The 21,471-nt window shown below is 34.6% G+C and overlaps 1 protein-coding gene across 3 annotated transcripts; it reads left to right on the top strand.

Annotated features, from left to right (window-relative positions):
* Positions 1-707: 707 nt before the first annotated feature.
* LOC106070286 (all-trans-retinol 13,14-reductase-like) lies at positions 708-18,402 on the top strand. Of its 3 annotated transcripts, none has more exons than XM_013230137.2 (13): positions 708-836; positions 1,232-1,698; positions 3,148-3,330; positions 3,874-3,983; positions 4,200-4,331; positions 5,562-5,769; positions 6,655-6,852; positions 6,986-7,099; positions 7,439-7,559; positions 13,259-13,389; positions 14,443-14,609; positions 15,626-15,785; positions 16,834-18,402. In XM_013230137.2, exons 2-13 carry the CDS (start codon positions 1,482-1,484, stop codon positions 16,998-17,000), a joined length of 1,908 nt encoding a protein of 635 aa, XP_013085591.2. In that variant the 5' UTR covers positions 708-836; positions 1,232-1,481; the 3' UTR covers positions 17,001-18,402. The 3 variants fall into 3 exon arrangements, with proteins under 3 accessions (XP_013085591.2, XP_013085589.2, XP_013085590.2); XM_013230135.2 differs by having other exon boundaries at positions 708-841; XM_013230136.2 differs by having other exon boundaries at positions 714-847.
* The last annotated feature ends 3,069 nt before the right edge of the window (positions 18,403-21,471 follow it).

The following is a 21,471-nucleotide window of genomic DNA, read 5'->3' as shown; positions in this document are numbered from 1 at the left end:
TCACAGCATGTCCATTCTCTCATCTTCTAAATTCTCCTTTTTTTGCAAGTTTCATAAAGTGTCCCTGAAGAAGAGTCATATTTGAAAAGGATGCTGGAAAAGTCATGTGATCCTGATCCTATTCCAACTTCGAACTTCCTTGCTTCATGACCATCAGAATTCACCCTACATGGTACAGTGGAAAGAAAATGGAGAAAGGGTCATTAAGAGAAAGACTGGCAAGACACAGTGAAAGAATGGGTTAGCCTCTCTTGATATTCTGCTAAGGACATCTGCTGACCGAGAAAAATGGAAGCAATTTTATTATGCGAATCATCACAGCATTGTAAGTTAAAAGACAATATCAAATCTCCCCCTTGTTTTTGGTGACTGGGAAAGGGGGGGGGTCTACTTTGCTTTAGTTTTTCTCAAACTGTTGCTTGAATTCTGGTAGATTTACTTTATATTACTTTACTAATGGAAGCAGGGGAGATATAGATATATTAATAATAATTTATATATTAATCTTTTTACAATAAAATAAATTTATTTTGATAGATCTAGATCTAGTCAAAAGCATAAACATATATTGGATCTGTCGTCAAAATCAAATCAATGTCATATTAAAATGTTGACAAATTTTTTCCACCTATCACAAATTAGCAAATTAATACATTTTTAAAATTGCGAATTTATTACTAGATTATAAGGTCAAAGGTCGTTAAAATCAAAACTAGACTATCTACTAGAGCTATTCATGAAATGATAATGCTATCAGAATATTATGCAATGATAACATAGAGTTACATTTTAAATTAGACATACTACCTAGTGACTACACCTAGAATCTACATCAAGTCAAGTAGATGTAGTCTTACTTAGCTTAGCCAGGCTAGGCCTATCATCTATCATTAATCTATCATTTCTATGCGTTAGCCTCCGTTAGGCCACAGACTCACTCACTCTGAGTCAGACATACTCACATACTATGATGATGATACTTCACATAGTATACTAAATCTATGTCCAATTACTATAACTAGTATAACTATAGTTAGCCATTAAGCCATCGCATGATCATTGACAATTGAATTATTAATTGCCATCAATCAAATCAATAATTAAATATTATAATATAGGCCTACTTAGTCTTAGACTAAGTTATATTAGATAATAGATCTATACTATAACTATATTATACAAGATCTATATAGACTAGATTAATTAAATATAAATATATCTTTCTATATAGATTGATGATTTGGAGCTGACAGTTCAGAGGCAATGTCTGATTTTAAAAACAATTCTGTTATTGACAATCAATATTTAATATAAATAATATTATATTTTATACCTAAATATTTTTAATTGGTGGAGTTATTGGTCTTGAACTTAGAATATTCCCAATATTGGAACATTGTCATTACCAATCACTGCTGACAACACATCTCAGAACTAAGGAACAAAAGTTGCTTCATTGAGCTAAATTCCACCACTTCACTATGTCTATAGACATTGGGCTGCGATCGTTTATTAGCTACATTTTCTCAAATCCATGGTTTCTGGCTGGAGGATTTATTTTCTATATTTTTCTTTACATCGTATCTGTTTACTTTTTTGGGAAAAAATTAGGAAGAAACCCATTGGCAAAGGATTACAGGCTATCTCCAGAGCCATGTGTAATTGATACTAAAGCACGAGATGCTGTTCTTAAACAAAGTAAGTCCACTAGTTTCACATACTTGTTAAAAGTCAATTTTGATGATTTGTTTAAAACCTCATAATTTTAAACAATTAACATATTTAACAAATGATAGATGATAGATCAGACAGTCATGATGAGTCATATTAATTGTCACAGTTAATAGACTGATGTCACGGTGAATAGGATCTTGAATAATCTCAGATGATGATCTTCTCTAATTGCTTTGAGGTGCTGAAATCTTATAACCCTGATACAGAGGATTCTCTACTTGAAGTTGTCATCTGATAAGATGAGTTGTCTTATTTGAAGATATCAGCTGATAAGATGAATTAAATATTTACTAATAGATTCAATGAAGAAGATCCTTTTTAATTCAAATACAGAACTTTAATTACTAACTAGGAAACACAAATGTACGTTATTTACAAAGTAAACTGTATATTATATAAAACATTCAAAAGATTGCTACTAGATTCTAACTCAAAATAATACGTCTACACTATACAAATTTCATTCCAAGACTGAGGAATTAATAAATTATCTCTTGCTTCTTTGTTCACCACATAGCGTTTCCCCGCCCATATCCGGTGCCGCTTCCAATCAAATCAAAGTTTACTATTACGTGACAAATGCTTCTCTTGACTTGATTGATGTGTGTCACAACGTCATTGGAGTTTCCAAGCTTGACATAAAACCTTGAACTAAGTTATCATTATTAAATAATTATTAATTAAAATAATATGTTTAGACAATGATACGTGACACTAATAATGTTATACATTTCTTTTATTCATGATAAATTTTAGTATTTTGAGGGACTGGCAAACTGAAATTTTGACCATTTCATTTTGGTTAAGATTCATATATTGTTTTCTGATCTACTTTAATTATTACTTAGAGGATGTGCAGTGTCTTGCAGAATTATCTTGTACACTAAGTTATAAATATTATCTGCAATTTTTTTTATTGTACATATGTATTTATATATTTGTCCTTAATTCCTCAGAGTTTAAAGCCTCAGAAGTTCAAGAGAAACTAGATATGATAGTTTAAAGCCTCAGAAGTTCAAGAGAAACTAGATATGATTGTCAGATCTTCTGTAGCCATTTCTTAGTAGATGTGTGTAATAGATACCTTGCAGAATCATCTTAAATTTACAAAGTTATAAATATAATTTTTTATTATTAATGTATATCAAGTAAATTTCCCCTTTCAGACCTAGTGATCTATTTCTGTTTCTATGACCGACGGTTAACAAGGTGTCATGTGGCCTGCACAATGACCAACAGCCTTTACTTTTTCCCCAACTAATGTCAGGTAGGGTGGACTCAAAGGCTCCGAAAGTAAAAAATCCCAGTCTTCACCAGGATTTGAACCCAGAACCCCCGGCTTGGAAGCCAATTGCTTTACCACTCAGCCACAATGCCCACAATGTGTATGTATATTTAGTCTTAATTCTTCAGGATTTAAAGCCTCTCAAGTTCCAGAGAAACTAGATGTGATTGTAATAGGAAGTGGTGCTGGTGGTCTGACTGCTGCAGTACTACTTAGCCGAGCTGGTCTCAAAGTTCTTGTCCTTGAGCAACATGATCAAGCTGGTGGCTGCTGTCACACTTTTGTTGAGAAAGGGTTTGAGTTTGACACTGGTGAGCAAACATACCTCTCTACTCTTTAGAATAGAAGTAGATACCTTTCAGAAATTCTACATAATAAGCCTCTATATGTAAAGCTTCATCTAAAAAACTACAATTCTATGATAGCATATTTGTGAGCTTGATACCAATACCAGTACTAGAAAAAAATATTAAAAAAAAACAAAAAAACAAAGCTTATATTAAATCATGCTTATGTTCACTAAACCACGATGACCTATAAAAGGGACTAATTCAGCTTCACCACCACTTCAGTCAAGTGCAATTTCTCTCCTTTGTTTGAGATACTGAACAAAATAATTTATCACCAGACAGAGTGAGTTGTAAGCAGGCTAATTTACATACTCTTATCATTAAGACCCTTTGGGACTTGAAAGGAAAGTTAATATAAACAGATATTTTCATGCAGTTTTTAGACACAGTGTCTTACAAAAAGTTTGGGGGGTTGGCATATTTGATTTTGGCATATGATTAATCAAAATTGCATTTGAAAATAATTTATTCTCCCAGTTAATTGTGTTACTTCTTTTTGTGCAGGGATTCATTATATTGGCAAACTACAAGATGGAACTGTCAACCGTACACTTCTGGATCAGTTAACTTGTGGACAGCTTAGATGGGCACAGATGGATGATGCCTTTGACCAAGTACACATTTCAGTTTCTTGATTAAATAATATTTATAAAATATGTTTTGTATATATGTGAAGTCATTATATTTTATTAGTTATTTTTGTTATATTTGTTCATTTTATATAATATTTTTACTTTAAAATGTTAAGAAACTGTTGGATTTCTCTTGTTGAAGGCACCTATGAAATTTATTATTTAAATGGAAAAAAACTTTTTTTGTTATAACCACAGGTAGCTGTTGGGGACACAGCCAAAGCCAGAATTTATAAGATGAAGTCAGGAGATGAGCGATATGTCCAAAACCTTAAAGAACTCTTTCCTGAAGAGAAAGAAGCCATTATCAAATACATGGAACTTGTGAAGGTTTTCATTGCTAGATACTCAATTACTCAATAAATACTTTATTGAAAATGTAAACTTTTATGTAAAAAGATTACTTTTGTTATTTCCATGAACAACCTTAACCTATAGCAAAGTCTGTTGGACCTTAAGGGTACTCAAGTAATCTGTCAACTAGTTCGTTCCATTCCAATCTTGTTTTTTTTTGTACCATTCTTGATGTCGTGTTCATTTTTTTCAATGTTATCTTCTAGTTGTTTTCACCTGCCTCTTTTTATGCACAAAGGTCTTCACCATTATTGAAAATTTTGTGACATGGCTGTACTAGCTGAGTTCACAAGGCTTAGTGAACTATTTCATGCAGTCTCTAACTTTTATCACTTGTTATGCAGTCTCTTTACATCTAGAGTTACCTAATGATTTCTTAAAGCACCTTTTTTCTACAGATGGAATCAGCTGTCAAAGACTTACACTCATATAAGAGTGTTGCCCAAATCTAGGAGCCCATCAGCTTGATCTATGCGCAAAGGGTTATATTTTTTGTGATTACAACTTTTTACATTGTGAGCGCTTCTGTTTCCTTAGTAATTGTAGGAAAGAAAAAAATTGACAAAAATTATATATTATTCTTCTTCGTTCTCATTTTTACATGTTTGAGGTTTCAGATCAGTAATCCTGTATCTGAGATGAACGGCGACTGGTTTCCAGATCAGGCAGTTCTCCATATAGTTTTTGTTCTATTGGGGCCAGGGTCTTGTTCGGACCTCTTGATATAGTATGCAGCTTTGAAGGACAGGGTCAGCATTCTCTGGTGATGCTCCACATGGGCAGGTTTCCCATGTCCCAACTTTAAGCTTTTGGAACATATGTTGTCTTATTCTGTTGTGTCTAGTTCCGAATAGAAAAATTATGCATTGGTCATGTCACAATAGCTTATAATAGGCGTCCTTTTTCTTGTAATTGGGATGTGAGCTGGTCCAATTTTCATTTATTCTGCTCTCTATTATTTTCATCATTTCTTCTGGGAAGAGACAGATTTTCATTTGTTTGTTCATTCTTCCCTCTTTGGCCAGTATGTCTGCTTTTTCATTGCCTTCTAGTTCAATTACAATCTGATCATTTTCTACATTTTCTTTAGCTTAGTAAACATGAAGTAAATAGCAATAACTTGAGTTTTTCATTGTCACACCTTCATCTTTATGCTTGCAGTTAGAAAAAAGCACTCAAACAAAATTTAATACTTAATATTTGAAGGATGCCAGTGCATCGATGTTTGGATACTCAATGCTGAAAATATTGCCACGCTATATTGCTCAATTCTTGGTGTACAGTGGATTGTACAAGCTAGTGCTAAAATGTTATCGAAAAGGTTACACTGACACAACACTGCAAGAAGTTCTGGATGGTCTAACTAATAACAAGGAACTGAAGTTGGTCTTATCCTATATTTGTGGAGATTATGGTAATTATAATATTTTTAGTAGTTTAGTTTTTCTGACAAGATTTTTTTCCAGTACTTTTTGTCACATGGTGAATCTTAAGTTCTTGTATATGTAGATTATTATTAGCTTGTGCATAGCTGTATTTGGTCTGGGATTAGACTATATGTACACTAAGAATACAAAATAATGATAAAATATGAATGTGCTTGCATGAGCTCCAGCCATGTAATATGTAACAGACTCTTGAAAATAGCATATTAACACAACAACATGATGAATATTCTAAACCACCAGAAATCATAAGATAATATTCCAATATTAATGTACTGAGAAAATATCAAGTCTTATATCAAACATACAGAGGCGCGGTGGCTGAGCGGTAAAGCGCTTCACTTCTGAACTGGGTTCCTGGGTTCGAATCTTGGTGAAGACTGGGATTTTTAATTTCAGGATCTTTGGGCGCCTCTGAGTCCACCCAGCTCTAATGGGTACCTGACATTAGTTGGGAAAATGTAACAGTGGTTGATCATTGTGCTGGCTACATGACACCCTGGTAAACTGTAGGCCACAGAAACATATGACCTTTACATCATCTGTCCTATAGACCACGAGTTCTGAAAGGGGAACTTTTTTTTATCAAACATACGTCTATTCTACTATTCTAAGACTTTAGGTTACTGACCCCAAAAGCCTTCCAGTCAGGCTGACTGTTCACATGTCTGCATGAATTAATTCTTATGAGTTAAACTCTCATTTCACAAGCCAGACAGTGACACTTTTGTAAAGCCCATCTTTCAGACACCTTCTAGCTGGTAGGTCAGGATTTTCACTGCTAAATATGTTCTTTTTTTCTGAAGTCTTAATTGTTTTTAATTATTAAAATTTACCTTAATATTTTTTTGTAGGTGTGTTTCCGAATGAGGTACCTTTCATGCTTCATGCTGCTCTCATAGATCACTATACCAGGGGGGCTTTTTATCCTGTGGGTGGAACTTCAGAAATAGCATTTCACATGATCCAGAGCATTGAGAAGGCAGGTGGTAAAGTCTTGGTACAGGCACCAGTGACCAAAATTTTGTGTGACAGCTCAGGAAGGGTAAATGGTTAGTGATTGATTTCAGCTTTTTTTAAACTTCTTTAACAAAGTCAACAATATTATTTAAAAAAAATTAGTTAATGTAGCTATATTCCTTGGAGCGACTGCAGTCACTTAATGCAAATTTACACTTTCATCAGGTGTTCAAGTGGGCAAGAATGACTGTGAGATTCATGCCAGCTACATTGTCTCTGATGCTGGAGCAGTTAATACATTTAAAACATTATTGCCTGAAGCTATAGCCAAATCTTCTTGTAAGTACCAGAATTTTATCGTAACATAAATGTGTTGAAATATACTCATGTCAAAAACTTTTATAATTTGTATTCTAGCATTAGTATTTTATTTGTATATTTTTTCCCCCACTTTTTGAAAGAATGGCTGAACACTTTGCTGTAGTTTGTTTGAAATTTGTTTGTTATAGTTAGCTTTACTTCAAGAAAGGTAAAAGCAAATGAAATTTTTTTTTTCTAAATAAAAATGTTACAAACTTAAAAGTGTGTTACAGTGTTATCATTTGTAATGTCATGTTATGTCATTTATAAAATTTGTTATAAAAAAAATGCTAAACATGTTTTTTATTTTATTTGTAGTCATATACCCTACGATTGCAAAGGTTGGATCGAGTGTCTCATTCATAACCACATTTATTGGAATTGAAGGCAGCTCTAGTGACCTAAATCTACCAGCTAGCAATATATGGCATTACAATACGTAAGATTTGTCTTAATGAATCTTTCCATATTTTTTTATGTACTAATTATAAGAGTTGTCATATCCCTTCTTTATGCTCAACGCCACACGCTCATTGAAAAATGAAATCCAAACTTCTAATTCTTAGAAGTTTGGCTGTTTTCTGAGTTGTTTTATACTTAATGAGTAGAGTTATGGATAGGGTTAATTTTTTTTTTTCAGTTAGCATTGTGACATTGATTTAGATTTTTTTTTTTAGCTCAGTTTTAGAATTTGGGTTAAGTTTAACCTTCTGAAGACGACGCAGTCGATCTGTCGACCCAAAGCTATTTGGCGAATAAGATGAAGCGGACAATCTATCAGCCAGAATGTTTCCATCCACAAGATTGGCTAGCAAATCGGATTAGTTCTTACTTTTTTTACACATTAGTAGACTGTATTGGTGGCTTCCTTTGCTATTTTTATATGATAATTTGTTTGTATTGATTTTTTGAAGTTATCTAGTGACAGCTGAAAATTTTAACATGTCAGATGTGATATTGAGGAAAGCAAACTCATTGACTCTGATTTTATTTAAACTATGATAGCCCTAATAAAAATCTGGGCAGTATTGAAGAAAGCTTTAGATCTAAGGTTACACTAGTATTACTAGTACCAGATCTAGGTCTAGTATGTGTTGACGATGTCTATTCATGGTAACATGGTTTATAGGTAAGGGTGAGGAGCTGGATAGAGAAGACCCATTTGAGCACCAAGGGATTAGCACCCCATAGACTGTTTTATGCTCTTTTTTACTATCAGTTTAGTTCAAATGTTTGTCTGGGAGATTAATAAATATGATGCCAACTTTCTGACCAACAAACAGCTCAAAAAAAGATCCCTGGGTCATAAATGGGTGGCTGTCACTGTGGCAAAAATGAAGGTGTTTGTTTCCATGGTACTTGGCGGTGAGGAGAAAAGAAGTAAAATAATGTGATAGAAGAGTCTGGGTTTCCATATGCCTTGTTTCACTAAACACATGTATTAAGGCTTATTCAGGCCTAAAACTTCTTTGAAAACTCTTACCTTTATAATTCTGTTCTGTTTTGAAAAAAACATTTTTGGCAATTTATGCGCATAAATTATGCAAATTAGCTTGGATTATTTTAATAAATATTAATATTAATGGATTCCATAAGATTGTATTAGTTCATTCATTTCTCTTCAATAATATATATAATTTTGTGTCTGTAAAGTAATTAGTTTATTTGTTAGGAATTTGTTTGTATGAGAAGTGCTTAGTCTGGAAATAGTGCTCCCTCTTTTTGGCAAAAGACATGCTAAAATGCTCCGTCTTAAGAGGGTTAATGTTAGATTTAGATTGTTACTACAATGAGTGTCATTATTATCTATCATATTGTTTCTGAATCTTCTGGCTAAATGTATTAGTAGGCACACAAATAAAAACACTGCAAAGAACTTGACGACTAAACTTTCAGTTTCATATAACTTTAATGACTATTAACTCTAACAATTCGTTACTGTAACATGTAGCGTAGAAGACTGTACAATATCTGTCAGTTTACAGTTAGCTATACTTCGTTGCAATTCATCTCTTCACTTCGTTGCAATTCATCTCTTCTCAACTTGCATCGAGCAGTATTCCACAGAACAGACCAACCACACACTTCCCAGTGTCGCTCCAGGTCTCCCAACGCTGAACCAAGTCGTACTCAATTCTACCACATCAGAGCCGCACACGTCTTACATCGAATGTATCGACTGTAACGGCTCAAGTCCACTGTAGTTCGCTGTATAGACTTTAACGACAGTAGTCCACTCCAGTTAACTCTACCCTAGTTAACTTGCATCGAGTCGTACACATTTCTCTTCCACTAGAGCCGCACACGTCTTACATCGTCTGTATCAACTGTAACAGCTAACTCACAACTAACTTTCACATTAACTCTCTGGCTTATATAGAGTCCCTAATCGCTTGTCCAAAGTTGCACAAACACGGCTAGTATCCTCTGGAATAACACGTGAGGAAACGTCACATCCTGTCTTTGTTTATACATGTAGATTTCAGAAAACATCGGCTGCAGTGTCATCTTGCCGGGGTCACAAGTTGTGACCTCTATCTGTCACTGGACATTGCTAGTACCTTCTGGAATAACACGTAAGGACACGTCACGTCCTGTTGATACATGTACATTCCAGAGAACACCCGCTGCTGTCTTATCTCGCCTGGGTCATACGTTGACCTCTACCTATCACTGTTCATTTGTAACACTGCCCCCTTCTTAGATCTGTTCGTCCCGAACAGATTCCACTTCACCACGATACTGAAGAAACCGATCGACGATCAAGAAGGAAGCTTTGGTGGTTGCCCCCTTCTCAGAGATGTTCTTTCAATCTGGCCGTTGTCCATCTTCTTTCCATAGAAGAATGGGAGCCAAATCCTCATTTTCAGCTGGTCCTCACAGGTATTTTCATCAATCTGGGTATGGAAACATCAACCTTCAGATGACGACATTGGGCAGCATTCTAACGAGTTTGTGCTTCACTGGCTGAGTTTTACATTTTCAAGCATCTTTTTACAGAGCTTCTTCAGAGATACACAGGTTCATCACAGTACAGCAATATTCACATGCTCTTCTTTTAAACAACAGCAACTGACTTGGGTTTGTACGATGTCTGTTGGGTTGATCTTCTTGTACAGTTCTGTCACAGATGGTTACTCACTACAGTTCTGACATCTTAAACTACTTCTTTTCTGTCCTTCTTGCTTCTGACTTAATTAGCGTTCTTCTAAAACCTCTGTTATACTTCATCAAACCTATTCTTATGAGGAATGTTCTTAGATTATTCTTTAGTGGCTTCACACTTTTAACTGATTCATAAGGCTTTCTTCTTTGGTTTGATGGTCCTGGACATAATCTTTTCTAACAACATGGGCTATGGAGTTTCATTAGTGCAGGTGGGGGTCTATCAGTGGGAGAAGTGGTGGGCTTGTTTTTCTAACAACATGGGCTATGGAGTTTCATCAGTGCAGGTGGGGGTCTATCTGTGGGAGAAAGGGTGTTCTTTTATCTTGATCTTGTTGGAGTCATCCACGTTGCCCTCTGCATGTGTCGCTTTCTCCGCCTCCTCCATTTGATATTTCTTTGGTTGTGTTGATGTCGTTGTCTTGCTTTCTTGTCGATCAATGCTGATGGCAGCCACTTAACACATAGGAAGGTATTGCATTTCATAGCTGTAGTCATCAAGACTGTTGATCTAACAAGTTGCTTCAGCATTATTCTTCGATGGGTGCTTTGCGAATGATCTGCAAGTCCACTTGATGCAAGTTGTCTAACACTTTAGCACCTTCATCCAAGTCTGGATGACTCGACTGTGGGACAGGTTGATAACATTCAACGTACAAAGGTCCATCAACTTCAGCATCAGTTTCTATTGTCATTCCTTGACTATCACCAGGGCTTCTCGCGCCTACCTTGACAGCTGTACAAGCTTCTGTTAAGTCTAGAGCTTGTTGATGTATTTCTTGGCATTCACAGTCTTCTTGCATAGCTACGTACGTACAGTTCTTTTCAAACGCATGGGTGCAATAATCCAGCTCTTAGTTCCTCTCGTAGACACTGGCAGATAGACAGAAGTCTTTAAGGCCTACAGCAACAAGCTTGGACGCAGACCCAACGTTGTCTTGATCTGTCTGGCTGGTTGAGGTACTCATATCAGGTATATCTCTAGCAAAATCTTCGGTCGAACTATAGGTCTCTTCTCTTGTTTCTTCAACTGTCTCATTCAGCTTCTTGTTGAAATAGTAACAGCTATCGTCTCTTTTCATTTCTTGTGGGCCACATTCATTTGGTTCGCTATCACAGTCAAAGACAGCACAACCATCACCAGCATGCCTATCGTAATTATCTGTATCGCCACATCCTTGGTTGGACAATTGTTCGCTGTTCATCAATGGTGTAGCTCTTTTATCAGTCGACTCAATCTGATACTGCTGGGTGTTCAGCAGCTCATTAATCATGATTCTCGTTTGATCTTTTATTTGTTCTTCTGTCTTGTTGGGCGTGGTAGCTATTTGTTCATTTTCATTCATGGCTTTGATCAACTGGTTAAATGAAGAAAATCTGGTGTTGATTTCTGAATCTATCTCCTTAATGCTCTCTTTCACCGAGTTCACTTTGTATTGCAAAGTTCTCAGGAGCTCCATCGTATTAGGTTTGATTTCAAATTGGCAAGTGTCCGGATTCTCATCTTCCTCCAACAGGGCTTGTCTGAGACGTGCTGTTAGCGTTTCCTTATTTCCGTTAAGCTGTAGACCTCTTTCTCGGAGCTCTTGTCTAAGTTCTTTCATGTCAAGTTCAATAAGAAGTTTGATGGAACACATTCTAGCCAGAAAGATCCCACTTCTGACACCAATTGTTACGTATTTCTGAATCTTCTGGCTAAATGTATTAGTAGGCACACAAATAAAAACACTGCAAAGAACTTGACGACTAAACCTTCAGTTTCATATAACTTTAATGACTATTAACTCTAACAATTCATTACTGTAACATGTAGCATAGAAGACTGTACAATATCTGTCAGTTTACAGTTAGCTATACTTCGTTGCAATTCATCTCTTCACTTCGTTGCAATTCATCTCTTCTCAACTTGCATCGAGCAGTATTCCACAGAACAGACCAACGACACACTTCCCAGTGTCGCTCCAGGTCTCCCAACGCTGAACCAAGTCGTACTCAAGTCTACCACATCAGAGCCGCACACGTCTTACATCGACTGTATCGACTGTAACGGCTCAAGTCCACTGTAGTTCGCTGTATAGACTTTAACGACAGTAGTCCACTCCAGTTAACTCTACCCTAGTTAACTTGCATCGAGTCGTACACATTTCTCTTCCACTAGAGCCGCACACGTCTTACATCGTCTGTATCGACTGTAACGGCTAACTCACGACTAACTTTCACATTAACTCTGTGGCTTATATAGAGTCCCTAATCGTTTGTCCAAAGTTGCACAAACACGGCTAGTATCCTCTGGAATAACACGTGAGGAAACGTCACATCCTGTCTTTGTTTATACATGTAGATTCCAGAAAACATCGGCTGCAATGTCATCTTGCAATGTCATCACAAGATGTGACCTCTATTTGTCACTGGACATTGCTAGTACCTTCTGGAATAACATGTAAGGACACGTCACATCCTGTTGATACATGTACATTCCAGAGAACACCTGCTGGTGTGTTATCTCACCTGGGTCATACGTTGACCTCTACCTATCACTGTTCATTTGTAACAATATAAATGAATTTTTGTCTTCCAGCTACTTAAAAAAAAATCCCAAAACCTTTTTTGTCAATACATATTGTTTTTAAATACAACTAGCTATGAAATGGAAGTAGTAACATAAAACATAAATGTTGAATCTTGACCGCATTAGTCTCTTACATCAAATTATGCTTAAGACATTTTGTTATTTTAAAATACATTTTGCTTCATTTTGAGAACAAAATAAATTCATAAAGTAGAATTGTAAAATGCATTTACATTCTCTTTCAGACATGACCTTTTCTTTATTTGGGTAGTAAACTAATCAATTTGCTTTATATTGTACAAATAGTGGATTCATTTTGTGCCACATATTTACTCCTAATGTTTGCATTGAGCTAAAAGTACTATTTTAGGAAGACTTTTTACAATTTTGAACATTTCCAATAGAGATGACATCAGCAAAGCCCTAGAAGAATATCTCAGCATGAAGCCAGAAGACATTGAAGATATCAAGATCCCTTTTGGATTTATTTCTTTTCCTTCAGCTAAAGACCCCATATGGGAAAAAAAATTTCCTGGTGAGCTCAACATGTTGAAATATTTAATTAACCATGCTAGACATTTTTTAGACCAACACTGTACAACAATTAATGAACATTTATATATAATAGTAAATGTGCAAATGTCCTTGAGTCTTCAAAATTTAGAAAGATAGCAGAATCTCACATCTTGGATTACCCAGTTTTGGCCACATCTGTTGCAGATAAAACTTGTGTACTGTGGATTCATTTACTTACTTACTTACAGCCCCCTCACCCTTATTGGAGTATGGATTACCAACAGTAGATCTCCATAGTCCCCTGTCCTGGGCTGTCCTTTCCATCTTGTTCCAGATGTAACCAAACTTCATTGCGTCTGCCTCAAGTTCGTGTCACCAGGTGCTTCTTGGATTCATTTAAAGGCCTTTATTTGATGTTTATTTTGGACTCTAAGGACTATAGTGCATATGTAGGAGCTGCTCTCTCCAGGTGTCTCTTGCTGAAGCTATCTACTACAATTTTTTCTAATGATCTTCAAGCGCAAGAACAAAAATTCCTTTGTCATGGGCACTTATTATGTTAATAATTTTAAGGTTTTATGTTAAATTTAAACGATTAAGAAAGTGGAGTATTTCATGTATTTATTCAGACCTAGCTGTGACCTACACATTGGATCACTTTTAACTCAGATGAAGCCATTATCTGATGAGGATAAAGTTTTCCTTTCATCATCTGTACCTGTTGAAAATGTACTTGATGAATTCTTTTTAAGAGTTCTTTTACTGTGAGGGGTTCTTTTCTTGTTCATTGAGAAATAGCTGACTCTTGAACTGGTTTATAAAAGTGTTTCTGGGGAGCTCTTTTGATACACCTTTCTCCTTTGAGCAGTCCTTTTTTTTAAATCTAATTTAAGTTCAGTCTAGATTAGTCTTGAAAATATTTAGTAAAGCTAAACAAGGTAATTTAGAAAGTTTTTTTTTGTTTTTTTTTACAAAAAGGTTGATTCAGGATCTTGAATAATTTTGCTGAACCAGTATAAAGTTAGAATCTATTCTATCCCAGTTTAAAATTATCATGTTTTGTATTTCTCAGGAAAAAGTTCTGCTCTTGTAATTACCTTAGCCAAATGGGAATGGTTTTCAAAATGGAAGGATGAAAAGATTCGTCATCGTGGTGATCATTATGAAGGAATCAAGGATATAATCGGCAGACAGATGTGGCAGCAATGTATTGACCTGTTTCCTCAATTAGATGGAAAAGTAAGATTTGACAGCTCATTTTTACCTAATAATTTAAATAGTGTCAATAAAATCCTTGATACTATTACTCATATTCAATTCTTAGACTTGATTAAAGTTGTTATGGTACAATTAGGATTTGGCTCAAAAAGTTATTTGTTTCATAAAAGGGAATGTCCTGACTTAGAGACAATGATGTAACAAATAAAAAAACAAGTATTTAGGAAGTAAACACAGAAGACTTTTGGCAGCCATAGAGTAAGGTTGGCTTTAGTAATTGAAGTGGAGATTTAGCTTGATGACATTCAACAGTTCCCTTTTTTATTATTAAACTTCTTGTTTGACATTTGCTATAAGCGTTGTCTAGCTTATATTGTTGGCCTTTCGCCTGTGTTTTTTGTTTGAATGTTACCTCTGTTTGACTTATCTGCAAAAGTCACAGCATGGAAGCGTCTAACAAGTTAAAAAGCAAAAGAAAAAAAAAAAACTTTTTAAAAAACAAAGCTAATCTAAGCAAAAGAACTGCTAATTACTGTCATTTATCTGAAAATGGCAGCGTTTAGCTCCCTTTCTGCTATATAAAACAAAATTAATTAATTAGTACTAAATGATTAAATATTTGGTTAATTTTTTTATTGATTCATGTATTGTCATTGACTATAAATAATGAATAAATTTCAACTTGATCCTAGAATGGGAAAAGGGAGAAAAAAAAATTGTCATAATTTAATAAGGGGGATTAAATCCATCCATCCACTTCTCTCATAAAGTAGCATTTATTCCCCTTATTTTAATGTCTAACAAAGTAATCACTAACAATTAATTAACTAATTGGATAATTTTGTATTGACTCATGTCTTGTCTAGTACAATGAACATTGTGCAAAGTTTTAACTTTATCCTAGAATGGGAAGTGGGAGAAAAAACATGTTCACAACTTTTTACCAGACAGAGCAACAGATAGTCTGACAAACAGAGTGAGTTAATCTAAGTTTTGTAAAAAAAGATAATCAATAATAAATTACATACTCTATTTAGAAAGTCTACCTAGAGGTTGGGACACCTGTTTCTAACCAGTACTACCTGGCCTGTCCACAAGGTGAAATGTATGGACTAGATCAAGGTAAACAGCGTTTCTCAGCAGATGCAGCCTGGAGGTTGAGAGTGGATACTGATATACCAGGACTGTTAATAACTGGTAAGTTTTAACCCTTTACCATTGCATTTAACTTTGATACAGTCCATTTAGGATATGGGAGCATCTCCATGAACCCTTTGATCAGCAGTGATGCCCAAAATACAGCCCGCGGGCCATACATGGTTTCATCTGGCCTGCCAAAACGTCGGTACAAAGTGTAGAAAATCCCCTCTCTAAGGAAAGGTTGTGGGTCCTCATTTTTTCTCAGATGGATTGACACTATGACCTTTAACAATTGTATGTTTATGAAATGAGAGAGTCTAAGAAACTACAAGTGGACTGTGAATTTAGAATCTACCAGGAAAAGTGAACTGATCTTTTTTTTTTTTTTGTGGAACATGATAATAAACCAACATGTTTGTTTTATAAGGAAAGTGTGGCTGTTAAAATAAATCAACAGCATTTATCAAACAACAATGACAAAATTTATGGTTTGAGAAGTGAATAAATGATTGTTAAACTACGCATAGAGATTGGAGGATTGTTGGGCATATTTACCAAAAAGAGACAAAAAAATGATCCGCAGGTAAGCTAGCTACAATATTGTAAGTAGACCAATAGTCATTTTCAGTTGCGTAAAAAAAAAGAACTTCAGCTATCCCATAAATGAATGTAAGTATTAGATCCACAGGTTTCTAATAAAGTTGTTTCAGGTCATATTCATTTCATTTTTGTACATTTTCGGTGGTCCACAATTCGAGTGCCGAAATTAAATTGGCCTGTAGGTCGAATTAGGTTGGGCATCACTGAACAAAACTATTTAATTTGTCAGCTGCTTAAAAGTAAAACCAACAGAGTAAACTGAAATACTGCAATACAAGTAAAAAACAAATTCTACTTTGATAATTGGATTAATTATTTAAATGGTCTAAATGCACTTTACATTATATAATGACATAGCACATGGTTTCTGTTTCACCTATGCAATATTTAATTTGTTTTTATTAGCAGTACTTACCACTTTAAGACTTATGCATATGATTACAATTTCGAGAGTTGAAACAATTTAACTTCCTAAATAAACTTGTTTTTGTGTTTTTATTTCTAGGGCAAGACACCTTAAGCTGTGGTTTCACACCAGCAGTTATTTTTGGACTACTTTGTGCATCCCAGATTTTAAATAGAAATTTATACACTGAGCTACTGAAACTGAGAAAGATGATTACAAAGATTGACAGTGCCAGGAAAATTGAATGCTTGAAGAAAGACGAATAATGACCAAAGATTTATTTTTTTTTGCTCAGTTCTTTTATATTTATCTAAATTTGTTCATTTAGAGTTGACAATTATGACAAAGACTTTTTTAATTTAAATTTGTTGAGTCTTGGAGGTTTTAATATATTTCAAGTTGTTTGTCATGAAAATGTGAAGAAAATTTTCTTTTTAAAATTTATAAACTGAACTTAGTTATCTACTTGAATTCCTATAGAAAAATTGTTAGAAGTGTCTGAATTTCAGTACTGCTTTTTCCATTGATCCAATTTAATGTTAAAACTGTAATAAATTACATATTTTTCTTAACTCTTATTTTTGTATTTATATATTAAGCCAATATTTCTGAGATATGTTTCAAATGTGTAAAACAAACATTTCTAAGCCTTTTTTTTTGTATCCTAGACATTATTATTATTTTTGTTTGTTTCTGTATAAAGCATCTTTCATGCCTATAGCATGCTAGAAATGTTATGGTCTAATCTCTGTTATGGACCAGTGGGGGTGGAGGCGGAGTTATCTGAGAGAAGGTTTTAGTGCCTTCAGGCGCTCAGCAAACAACTAAGCTCGAGTATGGTTTCAAACCCGCTTGATAGGTATCCAGTTCCAAGTGGTTCATTCCCCTAAGTGGTATTTTTGAAATGATAATATTTGAGTGCTGTGAAGAATAATTGTGTCTTTGAAATGACAAATTAAAAAAAAAAAGAGACAGAAGCTATGTTTCTGTAATTTTTCAAGTCTTGTGAGAATGTCTGTCAGTCTTTTTACTGTGCATACTTGGATAAGAGGTTTTACTGTTTACATGCCTAAACTTCACGAAGCATGGCAGAACCAAAATAGGTATTATCCATTTTTTTTTTCAACTGACAAAATTGTCCTTTATCTTTATGACTGCAAAGTCAAATGCCCACAATCATCCTAATCTCCTCATTGTAATATAAAGTAGTAAGCAAGCATATTTCCTTTTGAAATCTTGCACCTATGATATAAAGATCATCTGCTTCTATGGCTAACAGTTAAGTGTGTTGGTGGGTTGTAATAACAGCTAAACAGCTTTACTTTCCCCAAATTATGTTAATTAAGTATTTATTAGAGCTTGTTGAAATAACAGACTTTCCATTATACTTAATAAGAACTTGCAATGTTCACCAAGATTTGCAACACAGTCTCTTGATTCTTAAGCAGAGTGATCTATCCCTTAGCTACCTCTCCAAAGTAAGTATAATAGTTTCTCTACATTTCATAAAAGTAGTCAAATCTTGCAAGGAAATCCTTAATTGTAGACTGGCACAATGATAAATTAGGAAATAGTTGTCCATCCATGCTGAGAAAGTTTGTGTGTAATTTGATTGTGTTGTGACTAGAACGTTGTTTTATTGAATAAAAAAATTATAATTTCCTTTTATTACATATTCTTGCTTTGTTAATTAAACACTTTTTTTATGGTATCAAATTTATCATTTCATTTTTTAAAGTTACAACCTAGTGTAAAAGAGATTTCTAAATCTGTTTTGAGATGACTATGAGGGGTTATAGCTCCTGAAGACATACAGCTTTTAACATGATTGAAATCTAAACTATAACAAACTAAACTTTCACAAAATCTGGAAGGCAAACATGAACATGAATTTAACAAAAATGAATGTCTGTCAGTATTAAAATTAAAATTGCACAAAAAGAAATAATAAAAACGATGTATGTGTAATTAATTACATTTTGAAGAGTTCAATTTTAAATCAAAGAAACAGTCAAATCACATAAAAAGGCTGCAGACTACACATTTGAAGCTATTGACTCAGATATCACTGACAAAACACAATGGTTTAGTCTGTGCTGGATGTGGCAAAATATATTGTTGTAACACCGCCTTGCACCAATGCTTGTGCGTACCAGCGCACTATTGAACCAGAACAGGAAGGTGTTAGGATAGAGGAAAGACCAGTGGAGAGTTGGAAACTAAGGAGCCGTCTTTTGTGCTGCCTGAAGACTGTAGTGGGGACATGGAGCGAAGCGGGGAAGGCTGTCATTGGTCCGTATTCAGGTTGCTGGTGAAAGGACTGGTATAATTAGTAACAAGACTCTTTGAATGAAGAAGACTTATGTGTTTGTCCTGGTAAATAAACACAATTATTTACCGTAGAACTTCGTTGAGTTGACTGCCTTCGATTTACAATATATTTCACAGCTAGAACTGCCTGGATATGTGAGTTACTGCACTCCTCCATATTCTCTGGCTCGAAGTCAAACCTTATAGTATGATCCATCCAAAATGAGCCAGTATTGTCCAACCTCCTAGATATAAATAGCCACCACTTTATTTTAACAGTATAACAAACTTTAAAAAAGAAATTGAAACGGCAAGCAAGATATGACAGGAGTAATTAGAATTGATACTCGAAATAAAACATGGAAAAGTAGAGAGTACAGATACACTATTCATCACCTACTGCCAAGTTTCTTCTATACATGAAGTTCTTGGAGATTTGTTTTTGGACTCAACTCTGTCTTTTGAGTCACACATAAGTCAGCATTGCCAGAGTCTGTATCTGCAGCGGTGCAGATTAAGCCCGATCTGACTATATTTGACAACAGAGTCAACAAAAAAATAAGAAAAAGCTAGCTGTGGTATTCATACTCTCCCGCCTTGACTATTGCAAAGCCAAGCTATCAGGTATAGGACTACCCGATAACAAAATTCGCTAAGCTGGACCGATTACAGACCAACGTTGCATGAATAATATCCTACGAAAAAAAACGAGTTTGCGATTCTGCTGCTGCTCTCTTGCGTACACACCATTGGCTTTAGTAAACTGATCACTCTTTCTTCTTCTTAATTGTCATAAGAGCTGATTCTAAGACTCTTGAAACTCTTAGGCCTTTGGAAGCTTGTCTCTAACTGCCTGTCTGGATAAGATCCAAGTAGAAGTAAATTATTATCGCTCTATTACCGATGGTTCATAACAGAAGATGCTCGGATTAGAAGAAAGGCCAATGGTCGAGCACACGGGAAAACTCCCACCATTGAAACGTCCTCTGAGGAATGGTGTGTGGATAGTGACATGTTAATTTGTTAATCAAATTATACTTTTTTTTTTAGATTAGTAGGCCTATGTCATTTTAGCTCTTGTGTTAATGTTTTATATCTCTTCATTTGGCTTAAGCTGTTTCTTAAAAGCGCTTTATAAATTAACTTATTATTATTAATTTTGATTCGAGTTACTTTAAAAAAAATTATTTTTTTTGGAATAGACCTATAACAAGAGTGACAAGTTGAATTTAGACTTCTAAGACTTTTTATCTTATCTTATCTTATATAATACAGACGTTACTTCAAAAAAGAAGATGATTACGTCCTACGCGTAATGCATTTAGTCATGCATATTAACCAATGACTTAAATTCTGCCAAGTCACTGGTTTTCCTGGCTAGCTCAGGCAACCCATTCCATGCTCTAATAGCACTAGGGAAGAAGGAGTATTTGTACAAATTTGTCCTAGCATATGGGACGAGGAATGTGCCTTTATCTTTGTGTCTTTCAGAGTATTTTATTAAATTTTGTTTTTGTATTTGAAGATTATGGTTCAGTGTTTTATGTATGATTGCTACTTTACTTTTGAGCCTTCTGTCCTGAAGGCTTTCTAAATTTAGTGATTTTACTAAAGGTGTTACTCTAGTCAAATGTGAATATTCGTTTGTTATGAATCGCACAGCTCTATTTTGTGTCTGTTCTAGTTTCTTAATGTTTTCTTGAGTTGAGGGGTCCCAAACAGAGGATGCATATTCTATTATTGGCCTAACCAAGGTTAAATAACATTTTAGTTTTATGTTCTTATTTGATTTATAGAAATTTCTTTTAATAAATCCTAATGCTTTGTTTGATTTTTTTGTAGTTTCATCAATATGTGGATTCCATGACAGTTTTTCATTTATTATAACTCCTAGGTATTTTGCGTTTTTAGTCTGTGTTACTGGTTTGCCATGAATAAGATAAGTGGAATTAATTTGTTTTAGTTTTTTTGTTACTCTTAACAACTGACATTTTTCTGGGTGGAAAGACATGCTCCAATTTGATTCCCATTTCTGTAATTCATCTAATTCTCTTTGTAAAATATCTGTGTCTTGTGTTGTTTTTATTGTTCTATATATTATACAATCGTCTGCAAATAATCTGACTTTTGTTCCTGAAGTAATGCAATTTGGTAAATCATTTATGTAAATTAAAAATAGTAGTGGACCCAAGACTGTTCCTTGAGGTACACCTGAGTTTACTGAATAACATTCTTAAAAAAAAACAAACAAACAAACAAGAAAAATATAAAAAAAATACTTAAAACAAAAAAAAAAAAAGCTTATATTCAGTTTGGTATTGTATCAATAAGTTTGTATATGTCATGTAATTAAATTTTTAATACATCTTGACTAACAATAAAAAAGCATTTATAGGGGAAAAAAAAGGGGGGGGGGGCTAGTCTCCG

This window comes from Biomphalaria glabrata, chromosome 12 (assembly GCF_947242115.1).
Source record: "Biomphalaria glabrata chromosome 12, xgBioGlab47.1, whole genome shotgun sequence".
Taxonomy (NCBI): domain Eukaryota; kingdom Metazoa; phylum Mollusca; class Gastropoda; family Planorbidae; genus Biomphalaria; species Biomphalaria glabrata.
This window is presented reverse-complemented; position numbering and strand designations above follow the sequence as displayed.